Source organism: Symphalangus syndactylus, chromosome 14 (genome assembly GCF_028878055.3).
Source record: "Symphalangus syndactylus isolate Jambi chromosome 14, NHGRI_mSymSyn1-v2.1_pri, whole genome shotgun sequence".
Taxonomy (NCBI): domain Eukaryota; kingdom Metazoa; phylum Chordata; class Mammalia; order Primates; family Hylobatidae; genus Symphalangus; species Symphalangus syndactylus.
Genome location: NC_072436.2, coordinates 56,760,351 through 56,783,202, shown reverse-complemented (window position 1 = coordinate 56,783,202; position 22,852 = coordinate 56,760,351). Strand labels below are relative to the sequence as shown.

Genomic DNA, 22,852 nt, shown 5'->3' with positions numbered 1-22,852 from the left:
GCCCATCTGCTGTCTCCATTTTTCCCTTCTTTGAAAAATGTTTCCCCATTAATAAAAATAAGCCTTCATGTGTCTTCCAATCATAAGACTCTATAGCTCTAGATATGTTTGAGGCTTTCAGGGTGTATAGCCCTGGATGAGCCATTCATTATCTTAGTGAACAACTAGTTCTTGAATCCCTGCTGTGTGCCAAGCAGTGTTCTGGGTGTTTGTGATACGTCAGTGAACAAAATAGACACCAAGGCCTGCCATCGTGGAACTTATATTCTAATTCTGGGAGGTGGACCATCAATTAATACATAAGTAAATTATGAAGTATTTACAAGATGTTAAGTACTATGAAAAAAATAAAGAAGGTATTAAGTTGCTGTGGAAAGAATAAAGGCAGATTGGGAGTATGAGGCTGAGGAACATTCCTGTTTGCAATTTTAAGTAGTGTGGGCTTGATGGACTTTACTGAGGAGAAGAAATGTGCTCCAGGCAAAAGGAACAGTTGGTGTAAAGGCCCAGAGCAAGAAGTGTGCTTGGGATGTGCAAGGAGCATCCGGGAGGCTGACATGGATGGAGTAGATGAGTAAAGAGCAGAGCACACAGAAAGGAGATGAGAGTGTATGGGGGCCTGGGTACACAGAGCTCTACAGACTGTTTAAGGACGCTTTTGACTTTAAGTGATAAGGGGGCCATTAGAAAATTTGAGCAGAGAAGTGACTTGAGCTGATTTTCTTCTTAAAAGAATCATTCCAGTGTAGTGTTGAGAGCAGACTATAGATGGCAATGGTGGAAATTAAGACTGGGTAAGAAGCTACTGCAGTAGTCCAAGAGAAAAGTTTGGTTGCTCAGATCTGGGTGAGTGCAGTGGAAATGATGAAATTAATTAGTGGATCCTGGAATTACTTTGAGGGTAGGGCCAGTGGGATTCCCTGACAAACTGGATATGAAGTATGAAACAAGTGAGTTAAGATGACTCTCAAAATTTGGGCTTGAGCAACTGGAAGGGTGGAGTTGCCATCCACTGAGATGAGAAAGACTGGAGATAGGGTAGGTTTCGGGACAGGAGTAGAAGTTCAGTTTTAGAACCAGTTAAGTTTGGGATGTCTATTAGATATCAAGTGGCAATACCAAGTAGGCCGTTGGATACGTGTGTGAGTGAGTATAGGGTTCAGAAGATAGGTGAATGTGGATGCCATCAGCATGTAGATGGTTTTTAAAGCCATGATACCAAATTGTATTAAAGCCTTTGAGATTGGATGAGATCACCAAGGGAGTGAGTATACCTAGAGCAGAGCGTGACGAAGGAATAAACTCTGGAACATCCCCAATTAGGAGCTTGGGGAAAAAAGGAGGAACCAACATAGGAGACTAAAAAGGAGCAAACAAGGAGGTAGGAGCAAAAGCAAGAGAATGCTGGATCCCGGAAGCCAGTGAAGCAAGAGTAACACTGAAGGAGTGATCATTTGTGCCAATTGCTGCTGATTGGTTAAGTTAGATAGGCACAAAAAATTAAGCATTGGAATTGGCATTGTGGAGATCATTGTTGACCTCTACAAGAGCAGTTCAGGTAGAGCAAACCTAATGGAAATGGATTCAAAAGAAATTGGGAGAAGAATTTGAGATAACGATTTTAGATAACTCTGGGCTGTATGTAGAAAAAGTTAAGACATGGCTTCTGGACCTAGGAACTTATAATTTGTTTGGGGACAATGGGAATAAACACATTTTTAAAACAGCCATCCAAGAGTACAAGTCTATATAGAGCTACATTGAGTGTGACCTTAGAATTGATGCAGGAGGTATAAGTAGGTGGTCAGCTGGAGTATTGTGATAAAAAAGAATATTCTGGGAAGCTCGAAAAGTAGTTAATAGGGAAATATCTGAAAACATTTGCATTGCTTCTCAAAGTATGCCCAGGGGACCACCTTATCAGAATCTTCTGGGGTGCTTATTAATAATGCAGGTTTCTGGAGATGTGAGCTAACTACTGAATCACCCCATATCTCTGGGGATTGGACTCTGGATTCTGTATATTTAACAAGCTCCCCAGGGGACTTTTATATAAAATAAACTTTGTGAACTGCTAGTCTAAAAATTTTATTGAGTAGATTATATTCTCAATTGATGAGATCTCCAGAACACTAGATTTAGGTGAAAAAAAAAGGCATATTGAAAGTGTGAAAAACCCACAGTTAACATATACACTTATAAATTCCAAGAAGTTAAATTTACAGTAATATTCCTTTTCCTGAAGTTAGACCTTCCTCAGTTGTTTCAGTGATATTTCGAGTATCTGAAATGTTACGGCTTTTTGTGTGAGAGGGGCTACCAAATCTATTTGTTACGTATAAATCCAATTATATACCAGAGAAGATGGTTGACAAAGCATAGCTTTCCCCCACACTATATGAGGTCTGTCTGAAGCCAGGAAACTGGGTACAGAGAAAACAGCCATGCAGACCTGGCTGCTTTGCTCAGGTTGTTCTGGGGTGAGCCTTCCAAACTGCTGCACACCGTCTCACATGGGGCCTCAAGCCTAGGAATCTTGGTGCCATCCTTTCTCAGCCCGGATTCTTGTACAGCCTGAGAAAGGAGCAGAGAAAAGCACTTTTTGCCTCTGCAAATCAGAAATACTTGGTTTATTTTTTTTTTATTTATTTTTTTTTTTTGAGACGGAGTCTCGCTCTGTTGCCCAGGCTGGAGTGCAGTGGCGCAATCTCGGCTCACTGAGGAGAACACAAGGAAAGAATGATTTTCAGCATAGGAGACCCTGCAAGGGAAGACTTCTCTGCTTAGGGTTGTGACAGAGGACATGGTTTATTCTCCTGTGTACCTCCCTGGGGTAATGATTTTAGTTATCAAAGACCTCTCCAAGGGTTTATTGTTTCTTAAAAAGTCCACCTTTCACTAGCTGATATCCACAGACATGCTTCTGCTGACAGATCATAAATCAGTTTCTTCAGTGACCAGGCAATCAACTTCGGTAACTTTTAATTCTGTAATTTGATCCTATCTTTAGTCTACTAGACTATTCTATTTATGCATAGAATTCTGAGTGCAAATTCCAATCAATACAGATCTCATAACAATTTTCCATAAACATTTATTGAATACTTACAATGTAAAAAGTATTATATTAGATAATGGTTAATAAGACAGTCTTTGTCCTTGAAAAACAGACTTGTAATGGCTTACAGTACGAGTGATAAGCACTATTTTTTTAAAAAAAAGGTGGGTCGATCATATTTGTTACAGCATTTGAAAAGGAAAAGTTAATTTTTCCCTTGAAGGAAGTTGGGGGCATGCTGGGAAGCTGGAGGAGTGAGTCTGAGAGGGGAGGATGTGGGCTGGAAGACAGAAAAGTAAAGGGCATGAGACAGTGAGTGGTGAATTGGGGAGGTAGCCCCAGATACTGGCAGAGCCCAGGATTTCCCAGGCAGTAGGGCTAGGTGCTTGCTCTTCTTTCCAGCATGATTATTGTGATTGGTGACTAGCCTTGTCATTAGAGAACAGCCTGTTATTGCAACTGGTTTGAGCAGTGTGTTTATGACGTTTGTTTTGGGTTCATTTTCCCAATGTGTTACCCAGGACATGTAAAGAATGAGAGATATCTCAATATACTGAGAAAATTCCTCTGCATTTAGATTTAGAACCTTAATTAGAAGATGGTTGAACTCTTTCACTTTGGACAGTTTATGCCTACTATATTAAAGCGATATTATACCTTTTGCAGACTTTTTAAAAACATAATATGTGGAAGATTACCTGTATAATGCTGTAACTGTCATTTCTCTTCCATTTAGCTATGGCTCCAAAAGCAATATACTCCGTTTTTTTGCAAAACTAGTCACAGACAAATCTGTTGACTTGGACAGGAGGTTTGTTGTTTCATATTATCTCAGTGATGACACCATTTCAGTGTTTGAACCTATACAGAGGAATTCAGGTAAGAGATATACTCTTCACAGTATTTTCTTGAGAACATTTTAAATGTCTCTTCATGTTGAAAATAAGGGAACATGATCTGATTTTGTAGCTTAGATTATCTACAATAATGGCTTTATAAAAAAAAAAAAACCCCGAACAATAGGGTTCTTTTTACAGATCTCTTAAATGGGAACTTAAACATTTAAAATGATAGAAGTGGAACAGTTATGGTTGGCTTAGGGCTGGGGGACCTGGAGTTACCTCCTTTTTGCCACTATCCCCACTTCTGCTGTGGCCTCTGAGGCACCTCTATGGAACCCAAGGGCTTCAAAATCATGGTCTGAGTACCACTAGTTTTACTTGTAGCCAGCAAGCCAAGAGGAAGTCTGTATTCTTGGTAGTCCTACTTACAAAATTTTTCTTTGGCTGTAAGACAAGAATCCCAGATACACAAATTGAATCGTCAGGGTCCATCTTTATCTTGTCCTTCTGTCTGTTCAGGTTGTTGCCAAGGTTCCAGCACTCAGGTCCACAGAATGCCTCTCTGCAATATGCTGGTACCACCGTCATTGCTGAGGAGAGCCATTGACTTACCCAGTCATGGCACTGTAGGATCCTGTTCTTTGTCTCAACATGTTTAGAACTTTTATCAGTGCTGAAGACACACATTTGGGAAGAATAATCAGTGATGTGCTGGTTAACTGCCTCTTTGAAAAGATTTTAAAAGCCCTGATTTGTACTGTTTGCCAGTTTCCATGGTGTGAATACCCCAACCATGGCCAATTTCAAGCAGCCAAGAGTTTAAAAACTGGCTTGCAAAATCTCTGAAAATTCAACTGTCAGCTCCTATGAGCTGGTATGAGCTACTTAGCACACCAATGAGTAATGAATAACTTGTATAACTAAGGCTCCAGAGTGATTTGAATAATGGATCAAATCTTAAAATATGAAATTGCATAGGGATGAATATAAGTCATGCTCTTACAGGTCAAAAATCAACTCTATACACTTAGAATGGGGAAGATGTGGCCAAACAAGTTGCAGCATGTATGAAATAGAAAGGAGTGATGGTAGTCAACAACAAGCTTACTAGTAATCATAGTGGCCATGATTGAGAACTTACTATTATCCTTACAAGGACTTTATGAGGTTAAGTTTTGTGTTAGTCCAGCTCCTCCAAGAAGCAAATGCCAAGACAAGATTAAATGTGCAAGATATTTAATAGGGGGAATGCTGGTGAGGGAAAATGTGGAAGGAGCCAGAAGTGGCTGAGAGAGCTGTCAGACTGTAGTGCAGTTCTGATGTCTGTGAAGCACAGAGGGAAGGAGGAAAGAGGGAGTCTTAGACTACAGTGAAATTCTAAGAAAATTTCGACAAGGTTGACAAGGAGTCCTTGAGGCAAAGTTGCTAGTTGGAGGAGTCCTTGTTTTGTAGGAGTGAGCCTTACTGTCCCTGCCTTGCTCACTCATCTGTTGGCAGCAGCCTGTGGGAAGAGTGACCTCAACACACACCTGAAGATTGATGTAAGAACACAGCAGCTGGGGCCTTCCATCAGTTATGTTCCCCACTATAGGCGACCTGAGAAGTACATTTTCAGGGCCTCCACACATCTGATTCCCGTTTTACCAATAAGAATTCAGAGAGATTAAATAACTCCTAAAGATCACCCAGCAAGCGAGCAAATGACAGAGCTCGGAAGCCTGTGTCTTTTTACCACCCATCGTTTCTGAATGTGGTAGGAGGAGTGGGATGAAGTGACCAAAAAGCTTATCTGGTCTCAGGCTATATTTGTAGGTCTGTAGATTTCAGTTCGGTATCAGAAGATGCTGGAGTTGCCTGTTCAGCTCTACTGGCTACTTTCCAAGAGGTCAAAACAAATAATGTCTAGAAGAGAACAGATGAAATGATGACAGTTCTGGAAAGTAAGAAATATGAGGCATTACTAAAAGAAGCAAAGGGATTTTACCTGTAGGAAAAAAAGACTTAAGGGGACTCCCATAGTTATCTTTAAACACTTAAGTAATCTCCTTTACAGAAGTAGAGTATTTGCTACGTAGTTTGCATGTCACATTAAGTATAAGACATCATCTGGGACAAATAGGTGGAAATAAGCACAAGTGAGGAATTTTCTAACTGGTACTGTTTAAACATGCTCTAAAGATGAGTGTCTTCCTGATGTTCCACACTCCCAGTATGCTGCTGGGCATATATAGGAGGTCCTTGCCAAGCGTTCATTGGACCGGGAAGGGAGTAGAGAGAGAGAAGAAAAGGCTAGAATTACACACCATTTTTTCTCTTTTTTTTGTTTTTTGTTTTGTTTTTTTGAGATGGAATCTTGCTATGCTGCTCAGGCTGGTCTTGTACTGCTGGCCTCAAGTGATCCTCGTGCCTCAGCCTCTTCATTGCTGGGACTGCAGACACAAGCCACCATGCCTGGCTTTGCTTTTTGTCTTGAATATCCTCACCTAGGAAGTCTTATTTCTTCATTCACTGCCTGATTCTTCCCTTAAGTCCAAAAATAACAGGCAATATGAGTTCACAGGTAACTTATATGGTAGTTTGTGCTTGAAGATAAAGTAACTGAAGGCAAGTCAGATGGTTCTTTTAAGAATAAAGGCTGCTCATGAACTTTTCTATTTTTTTATAGGAATTGCTGGTAGGATGTTCTTGAAAAGAAGTCACGTTAAGAAGCCTGGACAAGAAGTCTTTAAAAGTGAACTATCTGAATATATCAAGGCCGAGGATCTGTACATTGGAGTCACAGTGAATGTGAATGGTTACCTATTTCATTTGCTCAATGCTGATGAGTATACCTTAAACTACATGGAGCAGAATGCAGATAAGGTGAATTTACTTTGTGTAATTCTTGACTTGCCTCTCAGCCCTTCTCGGTCTGTGTTTTTCTTTCTCTAGGGCCTTTTCTTCTTCATCTTGCCACCAGTTTTACATTGTGCATTCACACATGTGGGCATGAATAATGGATTCGTGTGACTTGGCCACATGTCCCATCACAGAGGCCAGGTTCTTGTCTACTCTGTTCACATGCTGGGTTCTCTTCTGCCCAGCATCACGGATTCCAGGCACAGGTGGGAGGGAGGGCCGGGGTTGAATCAAGTTTTCCTGGGTTTTCTGCTGATGCTAACAATGTTTTCAGAAAGAAATTCAACAACTATAGGAAAGGAAGAAAAATCTGGTGTCACACACTGTGCCGTCCCAGTTAATTGGCACAGGCCAACAGAGAAGGCCAAGACCTGAACAAACAGAAACCTCAAGGGAACTTAATAGTTGCTGGGTTTGCAGCTTCCCATAACAGTAGCCACCTGAGGCCTAAATAAGGATTGAAGGATACATTGGCAACAGTGAGCTCAAAGAGTTTTTTTTTTGTTTTTTTTTGTTTTTTTGAAATAAGATGGCAGGTGGGTACTGTCACTGAAAGTGCCATTATGGCAATGCTGTTCAGTAAAAATAACATATTGATAAAATCTTGATTTTAAATGCGGACTAGTTCAGTGTACAAACATGTTTATTTGGGAGTCATTGCCTAATATGGAAAAATCTATCTGGAAAATTTTATTTTAAAAGTTTACCTATAAGTGATAATATTTATGTGTCATTTATATACATACAGTGCCAATTTTGTCTCATTTATATATAAAATGGCTGGGGTTAAGTTGCTAAGATGGATGTCTCTGTGTACATCACATCGTTCATATCAGTTTGGGTCCCCTGAGAAGCAGACGCCAAGACATAATGAGAAGTGTGAGAGATGTCGTGGTGGAAATTTCTGAGAAGGATAAAGGGGGAGGGGGCAGGAGTGGGCAGGGGGGAACTTCAGACCGGGAGGCAGGTTGAACCCCTGTGGAAGGAGAGAGAGAGGAAGGAGGGGTGGGTAGGGAGAGCCTCAGCTGACAGCACAGCTCTGAGAAAGTCTCCACCAGGCTGATGGGGAGCCCCGGAGCAGACTGCCCATCAGAGAGGTCCCCTGTCAGGCAAGAATGGCCTGGTTCTAGTCCCCCTGCTGTGCTGTGTCATTGGGTGGGAACAGCCTGGGGAGAGGGTGGCCCCAGCAGCGACATTGCCTGTGAACTCTGTGAATCTGGAAGGTATGGCAGCTGGAGTCTGTCAGCCAACAATGCTCTTCTCCACAGGGTCTCTCTTTACAGGAGGCGTGAGAAGCGCCCTCCATGGCTGCCATGCCATCTCTCCATTTGTAGTCTTAGGGATTCAGGTTATCATAAAACCTTGAACCAGTAGCTATTCAAAAACACTGAATCTGGATGAGAAACTCAGTCATTGGGAGTTTAGATTTCTATAGACCAGCAGGCCTGGCTTGGGAACCTGACTCCACATTCATGGCTGAGGGACCTTAGATATGTGTTTTTCCTGAGCTTCAGTTTCTTCATCTTTGGAACGGGAGGAACAACAGTGCCTATTTGGTAGAATTGCTATGAATATTAGATGTGATAATGTGTATGAAGCACTGAGCTAACCATGAGGCCCATGGTAAGCTCAATTAGTGTTGCCATGGTAAATTAGAGTTCTATTTCCAATCAGAGGGTGAGCCTATACCTTAATATGAAATATATATAGCATAAACATAAGACATAAAGGTTTTTTTTTTTTCCTTTGGGGATAATAAAAGCAGGGTAGGACATTATCTGGAATCAGCATCCCAAGTGAAAACTGCGTTATTTGAAAACTGCCCTTAACAAAGACATTCTAAGCAGAGAAAGATTGCTATACTATTTAATATCAGCCTGAGGAATCTTTTCAAAAGAGCTAATAGATCCTGTCTTGGAAATAGATGAAAGGAAATGCAAAAAGGTGGGAGGAGTAGGGGTCTGCGATAGGTGCCAAACCATCTGGATCATTTTCTGGTGGGAGAGAGGGATCTTTAGACTAAATTGCCATCAATATTTTTATTGTAAAATTTAATCTTCTCATTTTTGGTCTCTTAGCTATAATTATTTATGACCTTATGTTTCACTGGATGCAAGAAGTATTCTTACCAAGTCAAAAAGCTAGTCACAGGATAAGAGACAGGAACAGTGGACAGCCCCGAGAATGACTGTGCGAGGGTGAGGGTGCCTGCATGGATCTTTGATACCCAGCCTTGCTTTCATCAGTGCGTTGCCTAATGGACAACAGTTCCAAGGGGACCCCATTCTAAAGATCTAGAGAAAATGGAGGGCTACTTATCCAGTTCTGAATCCCCATTTTCTCCATTAGGATCTCCCAGCATATTGGGCCAATATCCAAGGGTTATAGGGAGTAGGCTGAGATGGAACCAGGGGTGGTTTTCTCATCTCTGTGGTCTGGTGTTCCTAAGCTCATTTCCCTCAGAGTTGGGGCCTATGCTGATGTCAGCTGTTGTCCAGAAGCTTTAACTGAGGAGATACAAAGCTAGTCATGCCTTCTCGGTGTTGGTTTCTTTGCAGAGACAAACCTGCTAACTTCATGTTCACAGTGTGAAGTCCCTTTGCTGGCCATCAGCAAGATTGGGCTCCTGAACTGTAAGGAATATTTAAATATGTTTTTCCTTTCATTTCCCCCTTACAGTATCCTTTCAGTAACCTCAGACTTATCCTACAAAAGCTGAAGCAAGAAGAAGGAAAATTCAGAGAGCTCAAGCAGGTATTTAAAGCTGCTGACTGTAAGCACACAAACATGATGGATTATAATACATTCAGGTAAGCCATATTCTGCTAACAATCATCTGTTTTCCCCTCAAGGTTGTCCAAAGAACAGAAAGAACTATTTCTTTCCTAATCAGTTAACTATTTTTTATTAGGAAGTGGCGTTTCTTTGAGTTTGTATTATTTTGTGGTCAAGTTTTGGCCACTAACACTAGTAAATGTTATGAATTTACATATAAATGGAGTTTGTACATGGGAACAGAGGGACAAGAGCATAGAAAGTCAGCTGGTCACACATTGTCTTATGAATCAGGAGGTTGAAGGATCAGCAGAATGCCAGGAATGGTGCATCTGAGTGAGAAAGACAGAAAAAAGCACCACTAAGAGCACCTCCTCCCCACCAAAATCTGGGGGACAAAGGAGGGACATCTCCAGGAATGTGATGAAGTTGGAAAATAGTAAAAACTTCACCGATTATCAGAGCAAAGGTGATATGTATGCATCTGTGTATACATGTGCTTACACACGTGTGTATTCTGAAAGACTTGAAAATATAGGAATTGAGGGAAAAATATATGACAGTAGTTGGAAATATTATAACAAATCATGATAAAGATTTTCTCTAAGGTGAAGCTGAATTCTGGGACTATCCAGTGGCTGACCAAGGCAAATTTCCAAACAGCGGAAACACAGGGAAATTCAAATTCAGGGTCTAGTACATTTGTGAGACTTCTTAGGCTGAAAACAAAGTGAATGGAGCAGGAGCATTTAGGAGAATAAATTAAATCATGGATGGAGGACAAAGGGGACTTTCTCTTTAGGCTGAGAATTCTGGCTCCTGACAACAATAGTGGCTGAAAGCTATATAGTAAACTCCGCTTGATGCAGTCAAGATGTGGGCTGAGAAATGAGGAAGTGAGCCCAGGAGAGGGTAGCAGGGAGGTCTTTCTAACTTTGTGTCTGCAGTCGCCTATTGCATCACTACCTGGTGGCCTGGAGCCCACCATTAGGCCCAGAGTGTCCCAAGAGCTCATTTCTTGTTTTAACAAAGCTCTTTTATGTCTCCAAAATGTTCTTTGGAGAGAAGCAGTCAGAGGACGTGTTTTTATTGTTTAGAATTCCCAACCTTCTGGGATCAATAAGAATTTATAGTTCTTTGTTATCGTTCATAGTCACATACACATGTTCACAGAGTTTTGGAAAATAAATGGAGACAGTAAAGAGCAGAGACAATTACACAGGCCATGGGCTAATGGAAAGCAGTGGAGGAGAAAGCAAGAAATTTCCATCAGAAATGAGGGAGTGGTTTCGTTTTATTATTTGTGTCCTTTTACAAAAGCATCCATTTTCCCAACACTCGCAAAGTCTATTGGAAACACTTTAGTGAGTTTATAGGGCTTTTTGGGAAGCACTTAGGCCAGGCAGGCAATCCAAGGAGGAAAAGTTGCTTTGCAGATGGAGGCCTGACCCTAATTGTGGGTGGGATGAAGGGCACCTACGCTGTGATTGGAGGGGTGGCCTCAAGGAGCTGCATGCTCAAAAAGAAGGACCTCCCCGTCCCAGAAATTCCTTAAAATGAAACTCAGATCAGGTTTCACCTGGCTTGAAAGGTCCTTCAGTGGCTTGCCATTGTCCTCACGATAAGATCAAAACGTTTAACTGCAGCCACCAAGGCCTTGAGTGATGTGAGTCTGTTTGTATTTCCAGTGTCATCACCTCTTTTTCTGCAGCCCTGTCTTTTGGCCTCACTGACTGTCTTTGGGTTTCTCAAACACATCAAGCTCTTTCCTGTCTCTGAGCCTATGCACACCAAGTTCCCTCTGCCTGAAATGCAGTCACCACCATCCTGTGCATGGCACACTCTAGGACTCATCTCAAATATCAACTCCCAGAGGGGCTTTCTAGATCCTATCTAGAGTAGATCACCTGCTGTTATTCTTAGCCACTTGTTTATATTTTTCACAGCACTTAGCACAACTTGCAGTTATTTTATTTAGAGATCTGTTTACTTGGGGATGGGGTGTCTGTGTGTGCTGTGTGTGTCTTCCCCTATTCGAATGTGAGCTTTCTGAGGGCAGGAAACTCAATGGTCTTGTTCCCTGCAGCATCCCCTACTGCTGGGCTCGATAGAGTTGCTAAATGAAATAATGAACCACTAGAGTTGTTCCTGGGGGTTCTAGTTTGGAGGTGATGGCATGGCCTTCAAATGAGAGCATAGACCAATAGTCTAGATGTCTGGATCCATATGACATGTTTGGTGCCGGGTGCTCAGCCCTCTGTGCTTGGGGCTGCTCATTTGTGCTCAGCCCACAAATGGTCCCTGCACCTTGTCTTCACCCCCATCTTATGCTTTTCAAACTTTTTCCTGAGCAAAGAAAAAGGAACCACATAGCCCATGTCTATCACATCATACCCTAATTCAATTCTTTGCTCAGTGCTTTTACTAGCTAATATTTTCCTTTCATTATGTATGTGTGTGTATGTGTGTTTGTGTGTGTGTGTGTGTGTATATATTCTGACTCTCTTCATCAGAATATAACCTCTTCGAGGGCAGGTACCTTCTCTTTCTTGTTTACTGCTTTAGCCTTATGACTTATTTCAGTGTCTAGCAAACAATAGGGTGTTAATAAGTACTAGTTGAATGGGTACTTTTTTTTTGTTTAGTGTTCAATATGCCTCAGATGAAATCCACTGAGATAATTCTCTGCTTTTGTGTCTTTTGTGTTCCACCTTCTCTTTTTTCTTTTCTCCTTCCTTCCTTCCTTTCTTTTTTTTTTATTATACTTTAAGTTCTGGGGTACATGTGCAGAACATGCAGGTTTGTTACGTAGGTATACACGTGCCATGGTGGTTTGCGGCATCCATCAACCCGTCATCTACATTAGGTATTTCTCCTGATGCTATCCCTCCCCTAGGTCCCGACCCCCCGACAGGCCCCGGTGTATGATGTTCCCCTCCCTGTGTACATGTGTTCTGAATGTGTACATTTTATCTAGCCCTCACTGCTTTGGCTCTGACCTGTAGGCTGATTGTGTCCATGCTAGTTCCTCAAGCTCAGACCTTTCTCCTGAACTATAAACCTGGAAACATGAATACCTCTGGGACATTTCCCCCTCGCATGTCTCTTAGGCATCCGAAAAATAACTTTCCCTAACTTGACCTCATTTTCTTCTTTCATAAAGTAGCAGCTAGGAGACTGTATCCTGATAAAGGCCGTTATGGGCATCCCCAAGAGCCCAGAGCAGGTGTTGGCTTTGTGTCTCTCCTCTCTCGACCTCTCCCACTCACCCTTCGGAATTATACGTCTTGAACTACCTCTGGGAACTTTCCCTTCTTTCCATCTCCAGCTTCATGGTTGTAGTTCAGCTTTTCATCACTGTTTACTTGGACCCTCTGGAGAGCAGTGTAACTGATTCTTTTTCTTAACTTTCATCCTCCAAAGTTTTGCCAGAGTGACCTTCCTAAACTCTGATTGGATCATTCCTCTGCTCTTAACCCTGCATCAGTGTGTCACGTGAGTTTGCCTACCTTTCTCTCCATATTTCCATCTCACTAGAAGAATACTTTTGTAGAAGCCACCATGTATTGAGCACTTACTGGGGGCTAAGCATCATGCTAAATGCTTTACACCTACTATTCACTGGTAGCCTCCTGTCAAGTTGTTACTTGTTTGCTTCCCTGTCTCCACATCAGCTCCTGCCAAGTGCAATAGATGTTTGCTGAATAATTTAATGAACGATCCTATTTCTCGAATAGTTTAATGAACGATCCTATTTCTCAAGGAACGTTCAGTCTAAAGCTTGTAGCAATCAAGTAAATAATTGATTTCCTTGCACCAGGGAAGGGCCATCTGGCTGTTACTTAGGGAAATGAGAAGCTAGGCCTGATCCTCACTAGCCAACTTGGGCAACTCACTTCACCTACCTGTATCTCACTCTTTTGTTCATATATTGGTCTCTGAGGTCCCTTTTAGGCTCTGACAACTGGAAACTCTGAAAATGTAAGTTTACAATATTCTTGTAAAACGTTCTCTTTTCAAATTTGTACATTGAGATAGTAGAGAAGAGCAGAGGCAAGCAAAGGCAGGATTGCAGCATAGGCCTATGGGCTTGGCCTCTGTGGCCCTGACTCTCTTCTGCTTAGATAGCTGGCACTCTCAGCATACACCTGGGGCTTCAGGGCCCAGACCTGCTGCTCTTGGCAGTGGTCCAAGCCCCCAGCATTGCTCTTCTCAGAGATGTGCATCTCTTCTCAGAAAAATTTTGAGGATAGGAGCTGATAAACTACCTCTGTATAAGGTGCCATGGTCAATAACGGATTAATGTGTGGGCCTTTGGAGATATTTGCCTCAGAATAGACCTGATGGAATGCAGGGACAGGCAGCCATCAGGAAACAGAAGTAGGGAATGTTGTGTTTTGTTTTTTTAATTTTTTTATTTGGGTAGGGAACATTTCTCTTTTGCCTTGTGGGAATTCACCACTTCTGCTTCTGTTTCAGTGATCCTCTCGAGAATCTTTTTGGCATCGCCTATCAGATTCGCCTATGAGAGCTGCTGATCATTATCCAAGAGAGTGCAGCTAACTTTGCTCAGAGCCTTGGGATAGATACCTGGTGGCAGTGGTGGGCAGATTTCAGCAGGGAGCAGGGCAGGGACTAAGCTTGGCAGGGCTAGTATTTCATGCAGTTCGGAACATAGGCAGGGTGGGGCTTCCCAGTGAGGGCCCTGGACTCTGAACCACAGGCAGCAGCCGCAGCAGCAGCACTGGGAGCCCAATGCCAAGGAAGATGTGGTCAGTCCATCTCTCTGGCCACCTCCCTGAGCCTTGATCTACCCATCAGAGATGACACCTGGCCCCATGTAGCCTGTGTGTATTTTGGTTAGCTGAATGCTTGTCTCTTCTCTCTACCTGGGGAAGCTCTCAGAGGGCAGGGCCCATGCATGGTTCACTCTTGTGTCTTTCCCAGATACCTCCAGAACCCAGTGTATCAGACCTCAATGAACATAGTAAATTATTACAGATTTTTTCTTCAGATCCCCATTATCAATTGCAGAGTCAGTAGCTCTCCTGTGAACATCCATGTAATAAATTCCTTCTAAGATTTAGAACCTCAAGGAAATTTTCTCTCTTGTAAAACTAAAATTCTTCCTAAAAGAGGTAATATAATAGAAATAGTTATCATCACTGGTTTTGGAGTTGGCAAACCCAGATCTAGCTCTTGGCTCTCTTGTTTACCAGCTTAGTGGCCTTGGGGAAGCTGCTAAATAATTTTTTCATCTGTAAAATGGGGATAGTAATACATAGGGCACAACTGTTGTGATGAATACATTTGATACGAAAATTCTTGTTGTAGCTGACTAATGCATGGTGGATACTCAGAAAGTGAAAATGCTTTATCCCGATAGTTGTAAACTGGTGTCATCAACAACAGTGATAGGAATGTACATCTTGTTTCCAGTATTTCAATAAGCTTTATATTTTCTCATGGTGGGGGTCATTCAAAACATTCTTTAATAAATGAGGTTGAAAGAGAAACTCTTAAAAACTTGTAGGCCTTGAAGATGGAAAATAATAAACATCATTGTTGGTGGACCAAGGCTGGGAAACATTAATATAATCCACCCTATTGCTGTCCTTTACTTCATGGAAGCAGATTGTAAATTTAGTGCTTAGAATGTGATAATGATCTCATCCTGATTTATCTAGAAAAATTATCTCTCCCTTTATATGGTTTTGCCCTATTTTTATTTGGACTACTCTGTGTACATTGCTATTGGTGTTTTTTATTGTAAGCAGTCTAGCATCTTTTAAGGAAGCCGCTAGTCTATGAATCTATATGAACAAAAGCAAAAACAAAGACAAAATCCCAAAGCACTCAAACATAGGTTCTTATCATGAACCAAATAGATTCTTGGACAGTATTCATAGCCTGTCTTCAAAATGGAAATTTCCATATATGTTTTTGAAAACAGCATTTTGAACTTTCCTAAAAGCATTAAATAGAAATAATGTGATGGTGTAGAAAGAATGCTAGCCTGGGAATCAAAAGATGGAGATCTTTGATTTGATTCTGTCACTGCCTGGTGGTGGTGTTTGTATTGGTGAGGGCTTAGTTTTAAAAAGGAATATCCTCTCTGGCTAATTAAGTGAAAAAAAAGAATTTATTAAAAGGAGGCTGGGTGGTTCACAGTGTCTTTGGAAGGGCTGGAGAAACAAGCTCAAGGCTGAACTATAGGAACAGTGCCCAAAAGAGGGCTGTAGAACTTGTCTCATGAGAAAATGACCTCTGTTACCACCACCCATGACTCACTGCTGCACTTGCATTGATGCCAAGAACTTGATTTTACCACAGCCATAACTACCACTATTTCTGGCAATCATCCTTTACCACCCCTGAAGGCTGGGCTCCTTTGACACTAAACGTGCCCCACCGTGAGCTGCTTTTCTTCTGTTAATCCCTTCTGAGGCACAGTCTTAAGTAAGCTTCCCTGATTGGTAGAGAGCCTGGGTCACCTGCATATTTCTAATTGCAAGGAAGTCTGGGAAATTGAGCTCTGACCTCTATGTTGGGGTGGTAGGAAACTTATGTGGGAATTTCTCCAAATATAGAAAGGCTATTTAAAAGATAGCCTTTGTAGAAAGTTTCCGTTAGGATGAATAAGTTCTGGAGATCTGGAGATGTATTGTGCATCATGGTGACTATAGTGAATAATGATGTATTATATACTTGGATTGCTAAGAGAGTAGCTCTTAAATGTTGTCACCACAAAAAAATAAGCGTGTGAGGTGATAGATATGTGAGTTAGCTTGAGTTAATTACTTCTAAATGTATACGTATATCAAAACATTACATTATGTGTTGTAAATATATACAATTCTATTTGTCAATTATACTTTAATAAACCTGGGGGGAAATAAAAGAAATAAAAGGTACCCTTTTCATTTGCTATGAATATTGCAGGGATAGTAAATCCAAACCAACATGAGCCAAACAGGGAACACGAATATATGTTGACAACAGGGACTAAAGTCTTTGTAACCAAAACAAGCAAAGCATCTACCTAGTTTTAGTACTTTGAAAATATTGTTTTGACTCGCCAAGCAGCTAAACAAGAGGCAAAGCCCTCCTCTACGCTTGGCTACTTTTGCAACCTCTGATGAACTTTTCTGAGTTTCCCTTGCCTTAAATGAAGGTATTGGATTAAAAACAGGTTTATAGGCTGAAAGCTGGGAGTTATATTTTGTATGGCTTTTGTTTAATGTTTTTAAAATTAGGAGTTTAAACCTAAGAATATATGTATCTGGTGCCTCTTGGAAAATAGAAATTGGACCCACATTTCTCTATGGCAACAATCTTTTGGGGGTGAATGGCACTCGCCTTCCTTAGATAGAGCCTGTTCTCTGCATTTCTTCTCAGTTTCTACAAGTCCTTATTGTCTCACACTAAGGCACTTTCTCCTATTTATGTTACATACCTACCCCAGTAGGTACTAGACTAGGTAATTCTTCCATTAGATCATATAAGGCACCTCCCAGACATGAAATTCCATTATTTTGTTACTCTAGGTATTGTGGAAAGAGGCCTTTAGGAATCACTGTATAAATAGTTAAAAATAGAACTGAAGACTAATTTTTTAAAATTAGAATCCAAATATGATTGTATACTTGGAAAATCCAAAGGAATCACTTTTAAAATGGTTGGAACTATTAAGAGTATTCAGGAAAGTAGCTGAATATAAGAAAGCTATATATAGAACAATAGCTTTACTTTACATCAGCAATAACTAGTTAGGAAGTGTTCTGAAAAGGAGAATACTATTTGCTGTAGCAACAAAAATGAAATATCTGGGAATAAATTGGACAAGAAGCATAAGACTAAAATGAATGCAATTTTTAAACTTGATATCTCTGAATGGGAAGACAATATTGTGAAAATTCTGATTTTCCAAATTTATAGATTTGAAGCAATTCCAATCAGAATTATACAGTAGGTTTTTGCTGTTGCTGTTGTTAGATTTGGTTTTGTTTAACAGAGTTAAGGGAGATAAACTGACTGATCGATTATGAAGGTTCATCAAGAAGAATAAGGGGTTGAGAATATCCAATAAAATGTTGAAAGAATATTAAAATGTAGATACTAGGAAGGTATATGATTTACATACATTTGAAAACATTTTCCAGCAGAGAAACAAAAATATTAGTGAAATACAGTGTAGAGTCCATAAAAGACCCATTTTTATGAACTTTCGTATAAGTATGGAGAACGTTTCAAATCAGTAGAGAAAGAATGGATTATTAATAAAGATTCTGGTGACAGTCAACTAGAAAATGCCTTTATACACTTATTTTGTTGTGGAGCACAGTTTCCAAAAGCCATAAAGGAAAGATTATATTGACTACAGAAGAATTTTATATCTCTCTATAGCAAAAGATATCACAAACTTAAAAGACAAGGGACAGACTAAGAGAAAATATTTATAACCAGTGTAAGAGCCAGGGGATTAACATTAAGTACTTCAGAACTCCTATAAAATCAACAGACAAAAATGGATCAAAGACAGGAATAGTTCACAGAAGAAATACACATAGTCTTTAAACCTATGAAAAGATGCCCAGTAATGACACAAACGGAAACAATGCTGAAATATTATTTCCACATACTATATTGGCAACATTTAAAAAGAATAATATAACTGACTCCAGGTGAACATGTGTGGTAACAGGTACTCTCATTTTCCACTGATGGGAGTTTAAGTTGGTTCAGCATTTTGGAGGGCAGTCGGCAGAATGTGTCTAATGTTTAGATTCTTACCTGGTAATTGCACTTGTAGAAATGTTTTATTTGAAAAAATTTGGACAGGTGGATTGATAAATATGTGTGTATGTGCATACACAATATTTATTGCAGCAAACTTTGTAATAGTAAACATTTGGAAAAATAAAATGCCCAACAATAGGGAAATACTTGGACATATTCTATTGCATTAATTTCAGACAATATTTTTTAGCCATTAGAAAGAGGTAGACCACATATGCATACCAGAAAAAATGTTTGATGTATCAGTTAGAATTGTCTTAAGTAATTCTGCAGTAACAACAACCCCTGAACCTCAGGGAATTAAATCAACCAAGGTTTATTTTTTGCTGACTTTATGTATCCATTGTGGTTGTCCGGGGAATTTTGTTCATAGTAGCCACTCAGAGACTGAGGCTGACAGAATAGCCACTACCTTGAATGTTCCCAGTCACATTGCCATAAAGGAAAGAGAATTTTGGAGGGTCAAGTACAACAAATTCTTAGTTGGAAGGAAATACATATCATTTACACTCTCAATTTACTGGCTAGCACTAGTCACAGGACCCCACTCATGTGCTCAGAAGAAGGAGGGAAACCAGATCTTGGTGAACAGCTATGAGTGGTTACCACATATGTGTTGTGCTGTTTTGTAGATAAAGCAAAATCCAGAAGTACGTTAATATCCTACTTATGCCAAAAATGTAAAAGTTGTGTGTGCATGTATATTTATATAAATATTTCAAGGAATGTATATCCTTTGAAGAAATGCTAGCAGGCTACACACCAAGCTATTAGTGGAGTATGCTTCATTCCTTGATTTTTAAATTTTTTTACAATGAGCAATTATTTTTTAAAACTTCAGTTTAAATAAAATAAAACCCAAACAAATAAAACCAAAAAGTCTGGGAAAAGAGCTTATAGAACATTTTTTCAGAAAGAACATTTTTTATTTCTTGCTTCAGTTTCAAGAAACAGCTAATGGCAGATGCTGGCACAATGTTCTGAGCAAAAGTCAAGAGGCTTAGAATCATAGAGTAGTGCACAGGTTGTTGTAGTTGATAATCTACCTACTCTGATTATTGACTACAGTCAAATAATTGTAATGTGCTTCCTTAAAATTCCTATTTTAGGGGCCACAATATTTTATGTTTATGGAATTACAAAGTTTCAGAGGTTTAAAGTTAAGTTTTGAGATGAAATAGTTTTTATAATTTTCAAATTCCTATCAAATTAGCATGTTTTACCCACTCATTTTCTCCAACATTTTATGAAAATTTTAAAACATCCAGAAAATTTGGCAAGATTAAACAGTGGACACCCCATATATCCACCACTGTACCATTAACCTCTTACTTTATTTGCTTTATCACATATCTCTCCATTTATACATTCTTATATCCATCTATTAACCCATCTTAATTTTGGTGCATTTCAAGGAAAACCGTAGACATCAGTTACCTCCCTCTAAATATTTTACCATGCTTACTATGGTTTTTCTTTTGATGTAAAATTTATGTTCAATAAAATGCACAAACTTTATACATTTGCTGGGTTTTGACAAATGTACACTTGTGCAAGCCAGATCCCTACTAACACACAGAACATTACCATCACTCCAGAAAGTTCCCTCATGCTCCATCCTAGTCGATTCCTGTGCACATCTGCCATTCAGGAGGTAACTACTGTTCTCATTTTTTTTTTTTTTTCACTTTAGGTGGTTTTTTTTTTAAAACTATAGGTGGTTTTTCTCTGTTCTAGAATTTCATATGAACGGAATTATACAATGTATCCTCTTTTGTGACTTCTTTCGTTCAGTATTTTGAGATTCATTCATATTATACAGTGTATCACTAATTTCTTTATATTACTGAGTAGCATTCCATTGTATGAATATACCACCATTTGTTGATTCATTCCCCTGCCAAAGGATACCTGGGTTGTTTTCAATTTGGGGCTAATATGAATAAATCTGGTCTGAATATTCCTGGCACAAATATTTCTGTAAACATGTGTTTTTATTTCTCTTGGTTATACCTAGGAATTGAATTGCTGGGTCATAGATAAAGTAAGTGTGTGTTCAGTTTTTTGAGAAACTGCTAGACCTTTTACCAAAGTGGTTGTATCAGTTTACATTTCCAAGTCCACATTGTCAGTCTTTTGTGGTGGTTGCTTTCTGTGATCTGTTTAAGATGCCTTCTGCTGGCTTAAAGTTGCCTAGGATAGTCTCCTATGTTTCCCTCTAATAGCTTTATGGTTTTAGCTTTCGCTTTTAAGTCTATGACTTATCTCAAATTAAATTTTGTATATGGTGTGAAGTAGGGATCAAGGTTCATCTTAAATTCTTAAAATGCTTATTTGAAATTCTTACATTATGGGCCAACATATTTTATATTAAAGTAAAGAAAAAATAATTCTAGAGCTTTAGAATATAATTTTTAAATGGAAGAGTTTTCATAATTTTCAAATTCTCATTTAATTACTGATGTCTTACCCATACGTTTTTTTTTTTCTTATTCTATGGTATAGTTTTGACTGTTAAAATATCAAAATCTCATTTGCAAAGGAAGCTAAAATACTGGCCTTTTATATTTTCTCAAATCTTATAGTTTTCATAGTTTCCTTATGTAATACATTTGTATTTCTTGAAAACTGAAGTATTCTCACTAAAATAATATCCCAGTTAACTGAGGAATGCTGGATACCAATGATCTTTATTTAACTGAAAGAAACTGTATACCACACATATAGTGGATTATATTTTCCAAAGATTGCTTCAACAGTATCTCCTATCCAACATGCTCCCCTATAATGTGAACTTGACCCTCCTTCTTCTGAGGGATACGGCTATGTCATTTCCCGTTGAATCTTTTTTAATTTACAATTTCTTATTTTTGTGGGTACATAGTAGGTGTATATATTTATGGGATACCTGAAATGTTTTGATACAGAAATGCAATGCATAATAATCACATCATGGAAAATGAGGCATCCCCTTAAGCATTTAACCTTCGTATTACAAACAATCTAATGACACTCTAAGTTATTTTAAAGTATGCAGTTAAATTGTCATTGACTATAGTCTCCCTGCTCTGCTATCAAATACTATCATTCGATTTTTTTGTACCCATTAACCATCCCCACCTGCTGCCCTCCCCCTCCCCTACTACCCTTTCTAGCCTCTGATAAGCATCCTTCTGCTCTGTATCTCCGTGGGTTTGATTGTTTTGACTTGTAGATCCCACAAATAAGTGAGAACATGCGATGTTTGTCTTTTATGTCTGGCTTATTTCACTTAACCTAATGAGCAAATCTCATTTTTTTTGACTGAATAGTACTCCATTGTGCATGAGCACCACATTTTCTTTATTTACTTACATATTGGTGGACACTTAGGTTGCTTCCAAATCTTGGCTCTTGTGAACAGAGCTGCAACACACATGAAAGTGCAGATATTGGCCGGGCGCGGTGGCTCACGCTTGTAATCCCAGCACTTTGGGAGGCCGAGGCGGGCGGATCATGAGGTCAGGAGATCGAGACCATGGTGAAACCCCGTCTCTACTAAAAAATAGAAAAAATTAGCCGGGCGTGGTGGCGGGCGCCTGTAGTCCCAGCTACTCGGAGAGGCTGAGGCAGGAGAATGGCGTGAACCCGGGAGGGGGAGCTTGCAGTGAGCCGAGATTGCGCCACTGCACTCCAGCCTGGGCGACAGAGCGAGACTCCGTCTCAAAAAAAAAAAAAAAAAAAGAAAGTGCAGATATCTCTTCGATATACTGATTTCTTTCCTTTTGGATATATACCCAGCAGTGGGATTGCTGGATCATATGGTAGCTCTGTTTTTAGTTTTTTGAGAAACCTCCAAACTGTTCTCCACAGTGGTTATGCTAATTTACATTCCCACCAACAGTGTAAAAGGGTTCTCTTTTCTCCACATCCTCTCCAGCATTTGTTATTGCCTGTCTCTTGGGATATGAGCCATTTTAACTGGGGTGAGATGATACCTCGTTGTACTTTTGATTTGCATTTATCTGATGATTAATGATGTTGAGCATCTTTTCATATGCCTGTTTGCCATTTGTATGTCTTTTGAGAAATGTATATTCAAATTTTTTGCCCATTTATAAATCATATCATTAGATTTTTTCCCTATAGAGTTGTTTGAGCTCCTTATATATTCTGGTTATTAATCCCTTCTCAGATGGGTAGTTTGTAGATATTTTCTCCCATTCTGTGGCTTCTCTCTTCACTTTGTTGATTGTTTCCTTTGTTGTGCAGAAGCTTTTTAACTTGATGTGATCCCATTTGCCCATTTTTGCTGTAGTTGCCTGTGCTTGTGGTGTATTACCCAAGAAATCTTTGCCCAGACTGATGTCCTGGAGAGTTTCCCAATGTTTTCTTGTAGTAGTTTCATGGTTTGAGGTCTTAGATTTAAGTCTTTAATACATTTTGATTTTATTTTTGATTTGATATGGTGAGAGATGGGGTCTCGTTTCATTTTTTTGTA

The 22,852-nt window shown here is 39.7% G+C and overlaps 1 protein-coding gene across 1 annotated transcript in view; it reads left to right on the top strand.

Moving 5' to 3' along the window:
• LOC129462644 (EF-hand domain-containing family member C2-like) overlaps window positions 1-22,852 on the top strand; it is a 154,248-nt gene that overhangs the window by 74,895 nt on the left and 56,501 nt on the right. The window contains exons 13-15 of the mRNA XM_055242783.2: window positions 3,795-3,937; window positions 6,566-6,762; window positions 9,478-9,608. Coding sequence (XP_055098758.1) covers window positions 3,795-3,937; window positions 6,566-6,762; window positions 9,478-9,608 — 471 coding nt within the window. The remainder of the gene's footprint in view (window positions 1-3,794; window positions 3,938-6,565; window positions 6,763-9,477; window positions 9,609-22,852) is intronic.